The sequence below is a fragment of the Oncorhynchus mykiss genome, chromosome 20 (genome assembly GCF_013265735.2).
Source record: "Oncorhynchus mykiss isolate Arlee chromosome 20, USDA_OmykA_1.1, whole genome shotgun sequence".
Lineage (NCBI taxonomy): Eukaryota > Metazoa > Chordata > Actinopteri > Salmoniformes > Salmonidae > Oncorhynchus > Oncorhynchus mykiss.
In genome coordinates, this window is record NC_048584.1 from 11,316,801 (window position 1) to 11,324,300 (window position 7,500).

The 7,500-nt window shown below is 42.7% G+C and overlaps 1 protein-coding gene across 4 annotated transcripts in view; it reads right to left on the reverse strand.

The window, feature by feature from the left end:
* LOC110498959 (inactive ubiquitin carboxyl-terminal hydrolase 54) overlaps positions 1-7,500 on the reverse strand; it is a 33,801-nt gene that overhangs the window by 16,013 nt on the left and 10,288 nt on the right. For all 4 annotated transcript variants that reach the window (XM_036955758.1, XM_036955757.1, XM_036955759.1 and 1 more), the window contains one exon: positions 6,166-6,258. In XM_036955758.1, the coding sequence (XP_036811653.1) occupies positions 6,166-6,258 (93 nt within the window). The remainder of the gene's footprint in view (positions 1-6,165; positions 6,259-7,500) is intronic.

The window sequence follows — 7,500 nt, forward strand, 5'->3', positions numbered from 1 at the left end:
CACACACCAACACTGCTACAAAACACGATGTACTCAGACTGACACAGATCCCTACACATCCTAAGCCATCTGCCTACACACACCCATCATTAGAATGCATTACTATACACACACCATACGAAATACACACTGTTATGTGTACTGACACCCAGCATCAATAATACATCCACAGTATACTGTAGAACACACACACTCATACGTGCTGTGTGCCACATACAGTGCCTTGCGAAAGTATTCGGCCCCCTTGAACTTTGCGACCTTTTGCCACATTTCAGGCTTCAAACATAAAGATATAAAACTGTATTTTTTTGTGAAGAATCAACAACAAGTGGGACACAATCATGAAGTGGAACAACATTTATTGGATATTTCAAACTTTTTTAACAAATCAAAAACTGAAAAATTGGGCGTGCAAAATTATTCAGTCCCCTTAAGTTAATACTTTGTAGCGCCACCTTTTGCTGCGATTACAGCTGTAAGTCGCTTGGGGTATGTCTCTATCAGTTTTGCACATTGAGAGACTGACATTTTTTCCCATTCCTCCTTGCAAAACAGCTCGAGCTCAGTGAGTTTGGATGGAGAGCATTTGTGAACAGCAGTTTTCAGTTCTTTCCACAGATTCTCGATTGGATTCAGGTCTGGGCTTTGACTTGGCCATTCTAACACCTGGATATGTTTATTTTTGAACCATTCCATTGTAGATTTTGCTTTATGTTTTGGATCATTGTCTTGTTGGAAGACAAATCTCCATCCCAGTCTCAGGTCTTTTGCAGACTCCATCAGGTTTTCTTCCAGAATGGTCCTGTATTTGGCTCCATCCATCTTCCCATCAATTTGAACCATCTTCCCTGTCCCTGCTGAAGAAAAGCAGGCCCAAACCATGATGCTGCCACCACCATGTTTGACAGTGGGGATGGTGTGTTCAGCTGTGTTGCTTTTACGCCAAACATAACATTTTGCATTGTTGCCAAAAAGTTCAATTTTGGTTTCATCTGACCAGAGCACCTTCTTCCACATGTTTGGTGTGTCTCCCAGGTGGCTTGTGGCAAACTTTAAACAACACTTTTTATGGATATCTTTAAGAAATGGCTTTCTTCTTGCCACTCTTCCATAAAGGCCAGATTTGTGCAATATACGACTGATTGTTGTCCTATGGACAGAGTCTCCCACCTCAGCTGTAGATCTCTGCAGTTCATCCAGAGTGATCATGGGCCTCTTGGCTGCATCTCTGATCAGTCTTCTCCTTGTATGAGCTGAAAGTTTAGAGGGACGGCCAGGTCTTGGTAGATTTGCAGTGGTCTGATACTCCTTCCATTTCAATATTATCACTTGCACAGTGCTCTTTGGGATGTTTAAAGCTTGGGAAATCTTTTTGTATCCAAATCCGGCTTTAAACTTCTTCACAACAGTATCTCGGACCTGCCTGGTGTGTTCCTTGTTCTTCATGATGCCCTCTGAGACTATCACAGTGCAGGTGCATTTATACGGAGACTTGATTACACACAGGTGGATTGTATTTATCCTCATTAGTCATTTAGGTCAACATTGGATCATTCAGAGGGGCTGAATAATTTTGCACGCCCAATTTTTTCAGTTTTTGATTTGTTAAAAAAGTTTGAAATATCCAATAAATGTCGTTCCACTTCATGATTGTGTCCCACTTGTTGTTGATTCTTCACAAAAAAATACAGTTTTATATCTTTATGTTTGAAGCCTGAAATGTGGCAAAAGGTCGCAAGGTTCAAGGGGGCCGAATACTTTCGCAAGGCACTCTAGGAGCTAAGGGACTAAACAGACAATAGAAATAACAGGCAACTATGACAAATCAAATCAGATGTTATTTGTGACATGCTTCATAAACGACAGGTGTAGACTAACAGTGAAATGCTTACGGGCCCTTCCCAACAATGCAGAAAGAAAAATATATATATTACTAATAACACGAGGAATAAATACACAATGAGCAACAGTATCTTGGCTATATACACGGGGTACCAGTACCGAGTCAATGTGCAGGGGTTCAAGGTAATTGAGGTAGATATGTACATATACAGTACCAGTCAAAATTCCCTACTCATTCAGGGGTTTTTCTTTATTCTTTATTTTCTTTATTTTCTACATTGTAGAATAATAGTGAATAATTCAAAATTACAAAATAAAACATATAGTAGTGTAGTAACCAAAAAAGATTTAAACAAATCAAAATGTATTTTATATTTGAGATTCTTCAAAGCTGCAATTTTTGAGGCTGTTAACTCTAATGAACTTATCCAGAACTTACCCAGAGGTAACTCTGGGTATTCCTTTCCTGTGGCAGTCCTCATGAGAGCCAGTTTCATCATTAGGCTTGATGGTTTTTGCGACTGCACTTGAAGAACTTTGAAAGTTCTCGAAATGTTTTGCACCTTCATGTCTTAAAGTAATGATGGACTGTCATTTCTCTTGGCTTATTTGAGCTGTTCTTGCCATAATATGGACTTGGTCTTTTACAAAATAGGGCTATCTTCTGTATAAAACCCCTACCCAGTCACAACACAACTGATTGGCTCAAACACATTAAGAAGGAAATAAATTCCACAAACTAACTTTTAACAAGGCACACCTGTTAATTGAAATGCATTCCAGGTGGCAACTTCATGAAGCTGGTTGTTTATTTAATAGTTTATGTGTCGGGGGGCTAGGGTCAGTCTGTTATATCTGGAATATTTTCTCCTGTCTTATCCGGTGTCCTGTGTGAATATTTAAATATGTTCCCTCTAATTCTCTCTCTCTCTCGCTCTCTCTCGCTCGCTCTCTCTCTCTCTCTCTCTCTCTCTCTCTCTCTTTCTCTCTTCTCTTGGGAGGACCTGAGCCTAAGGACCATGCCTCAGGACTACCTGGCCTGATGACTCCTTGCTGTCCCCAGGCCACCTGGTCGTGCTGCTGCTCCAGTTTCAACTGTTCTGCTTGCGGCTATGGAACCCTGACCTGTTCACCGGACATGCTACCTGTCCCGGACCTGCTGTTTTCGACTCTCTCTCTCTACCGCACCTGCTGTCTCTAACTCTGAATGATCGGCTATGAAAAGCCAACTGACATTTTTTCTTGAGGTGCTGACCTATTGAACCCTCTACAACCACTGTGATTATTATTATTTGACCCTGCTGGTCATCTATAAACGGTTGAACATCTTGAAGAATGATCTAGCCTTAATGGCCATGTACTGTTATAATCTCCACCGGCACAGCCAGAAGAGGACTGGCCACCCCTCAGAGCCTGGTTCCTCTCTAGGTTTCTTCCTAGGTTCCTGCCTTTCTAGGGAGTTTTTCCTAGCCACCGTGCTTCTACATCTGTATTGCTTGCTGTTTGGGGTTTTAGGCTGGGTTTCTGTATAAGCACTTTGTGACATCGGCTGATGTAAAAAGGACTTTATAAATACATTTGATTGATTGATTGAGAGAATGCCAAGAGTGTGCAAAGCTTTCATCATGGCAAAGGGTGGCTACTTTGAATAATCTCAAATATAAAATACTTTTTGGTTACTACATGATTCCATATGTGTTATTTCATAGTTTGGATGTCTTCACTATTATTCTACAATGTAGAAAATAGGAAAAAGAAAGAAAAACCCTTCTATGAGTAGCTGTGTCCAAACTTTTGACTGGTACTGTACGTAGGTAGGGATAAAGTGACTAGGCAACAGGATAGATAATAAACAGTAACATCAGCATATGTGATGAGTCAGAAGAGTTAGTTTGATTCCTGGTTCTTTGGCTTAGTGATGAGCTTGGAGGGCACTGTGGTGTTGAACGCTGAGCTGTAGTTGATGAACAGCATTCTCACGTAGGTGTTCCTTTTGTCTAGATGGGAAAGGGCAGTGCGGAGTGCAATAGAGATTGCGTCATCTGTGGGTCTGTTGAGTAGGTATGTGAATTGGAGTGGGTCCAGGGTGTCTGGGATGATGGTGTTGATGTGACCAGCCTTGATGTGACCAGCCATGACCAGCCTTTCAAAGCATTTCATGGCCACAGATGTGAGTGCTATGGGGCAACATTCATTTAGACTTGGCTTTTTTGGGCACAGGGACGATGGTGGTCTGCTTGAAACATGTCGATATTACAGACTGGGTCAGGGAGAAGTTGAAAATGTCAGTTAAGACACTTGCCAGCTGGTCAGCGCATGTTCTGAGCTACATACAGTATCAGCTACTAAATGTTCAAACGTTTTTAAAACAATTCCAATCAGGTATTGAATGAATAATAGCACATGAAAACAATTCCAATCAGGTATTGAATGAATTATAGCACATGAAAACAATTCCAATCAGGTATTGAATGAATTATAGCACATGAAAACAATTCTTGACACGGACAAATAATGAATGGATTTCAGGTATTTTGGTATTATGGAACAATTATTGTAAAATGTCCCCGTTTTTTCCTTCGAATGCACTCATATGTACATTTTCTAACGGAATCAGGTATTATGTTTTATTTATTTATTTAAAATGAGAATATGTGTATTAGATTAACATAAAGGGGTGGACCAGGGCTGCAATAGAACAAGGTCCTCTGTCTGCCTCATGAATTACTGTTGTTGTCACGTTCTGTTGTAATAATTCAACAAGTTTGTCAATAGCAGGACACCCTCAGACTAAAAATCAACACACTTGGCTCTAGATGACACCTATCTATACATACTTTACATTGTTTGCGAGATCAGACATAACATCACTATAATCCGAGTGATCGTTTTTGGAAGTTGCTTTCATTTAAGCGCGTCTGGTTTGTGAAACACTTCAACTATAACAAAGGATGACTTTTTTTCACATTCCACCACAAATAAACGCACCTCAAAATAAAGTTCACTGCAACGTAAGTGTCGAGATGATGTGTTAAATCCCAGACGAGGCTCGACCGTTCGTATAGATGCGACGGAAAGACGATGTATTCCATTGAGCCCATTTCAGCCAATATCGGGGGGGGGGGGGGGGGGTCATTGCGAACATTTCCGCGGTTGTAATGTTAAAGGGGGGGAAAACGACAGGCAAAAAGCAAGAGTGGGAAAGAGACGCGGGAGTTAAATGGAAGAGACGCGGGAGTTAAATGACAGAGACGCGGGAGTTAAATGACAGAGACGTGGGAGTTAAATGGAAGAGACGCGGGAGTTAAATGGAAGAGACGCGGGAGTTAAATGACAGAGACGCGGGAGTTAAATGGAAGAGACGCGGGAGTTAAATGGAAGAGACGCGGGAGTTAAATGACAGAGACGCGGGAGTTAAATGACAGAGACGCGGGAGTTAAATGGAAGAGACGCGGGAGTTAAATGACAGAGACACGGGAGTTAAATGACAGAGACGCGGGAGTTAAATGGAAGAAACGCGGGAGTTAAATGACAGAGACGCGGGAGTTAAATGGAAGAGACGCGGGAGTTAAATGACAGAGACACGGGAGTTAAATGGAAGAGACGCGGGAGTTAAATGACAGAGACGCAGGAGTTAAATGGAAGAGACGCGGGAGTTAAATGGAAGAGACGCGGGAGTTAAATGGAAGAGACGCGGGAGTTAAATGACAGAGACACGGGAGTTAAATGACAGAGACGCGGGAGTTAAATGGAAGAGACGCGGGAGTTAAATGACAGAGACGTGGGAGTTAAATGGAAGAGACGCGGGAGTTAAATGACAGAGACACGGGAGTTAAATGGAAGAGACGCGGGAGTTAAATGACAGAGACGCGGGAGTTAAATGGAAGAGACGCGGGAGTTAAATGGAAGAGACGCGGGAGTTAAATGGAAGAGACGCGGGAGTTAAATGACAGAGACGCGGGAGTTAAATGGAAGAGACGCGGGAGTTAAATGGAAGAGACGCGAGAGTTAAATGACAGAGACGCGGGAGTTAAATGACAGAGACGCGGGAGTTAAATGGAAGAGACGCGGGAGTTTAATGGAAGAGACGCGGGAGTTAAATGGAAGAGACGCGGGAGTTAAATGGAAGAGACGCGGGAGTTAAATGGAAGAGACGCGGGAGTTAAATAGAAGCGATCGATGCAGGGAGACTGAAGTGACTGACAAGAGGATTTTGCGCCCCTCAAACACAGGATATGGACGGCTGTATAAGACTGATCCTCAGGTGGGCGGGGCATGCGCCAGTTGCCAGGTACATAGAGAATTCGCAGAGCTGCAACCTACCTTGAGGGCACAGAAGATGCAGGAGTCTTCCATACACTTGTGAGTGGTCAGCTGGCGGAAACTTCTACGGAAGATATCCAGATGCCACAGAACCTAAGGCGAGAAAAAAATCTGCGTTGTATATTTAAATTTTTTACATATTGGACATGTTTACATTTTGAAGAGGAGGCATGTAACCTAGAGGTCAGACCGGCAAACGAAGGGTTGACGGTTCGAATCCCAGGTGGTAAACATTTGGTGGGATGAGTCGGGTATTGTGGCAGCGAAAAAAATTATCATAAAAAGTATTCAAATTAAGACATTCAACCGTATTCAAAAAGTGTGTGTGAAAGGGGGGGGGGGGGGGGGGGGTGACAGTGCATGCCCTCCTCCTCCATCCCTCCTTAGTTTATTTATGATTAATCAGCTCCCAGCTGTGAAACATCACTACAGCGGACAGAGAGAGGGCATACTCTACCTCCATCCTTCCCTCTCTCTCTCCTCTCTCTCCTCCCTCCCTGTCTATTTCTCTCTGTCTCTCTCTCTTTCTGTCTCTATCTTTCTCTTCTTTCTTTATTTCTGTCCCTGTATCTCTCTCTCTCTCTCTCTCACCATCTCATCACCGAATCATTGCTCCCCAGGGACTCAGAGAGTGAGACATCACTGAGAATGACAGTCTAGCACAGCTACACTACCGTTCAAAAGTTTGGGGTCACATAGAAATGTCCTAGTTTTTGAAAGAAAAGCACATTTTCTGTCCATTAAAATAACAATAATAATAAAATTGATCAGAAATACAGTGTGGACATTGATGATGTTGTAAATGACTATTGTAGCTGGACACGGATGGTCTTTAATGGAATATCTATCTACGTAGGCGTACAGAGGTCCGTCAAAAGCGCAGAGAGCATCATGAAGAACAAGGAACACACCAGGCAGGTCCGAGATACTGTTGTGAAGAAGTTTAAAGCCGGATTTGGATACAAAAAGATTTCCCAAGCTTTAAACATCCCAAGGAGCACTGTGCAAGCGATAATATTGAAATGGAAGGAGTATCAGACCACTGCAAATCTACCAAGACCTGGCCGTCCCTCTAAACTTTCAGCTCATACAAGGAGAAGACTGATCAGAGATGCAGCCAAGAGGCCCATGATCACTCTGGATGAACTGCAGAGATCTACAGCTGAGGTGGGAGACTCTGTCCATAGGACAACAATCAGTCGTATATTGCACAAATCTGGCCTTTATGGAAGAGTGGCAAGAAGAAAGCCATTTCTTAAAGATATCCATAAAAAGTGTCGTTTAAAGTTTGCCACAAGCCACCTGGGAGACACACCAAACATGTGGAAGAAGGTG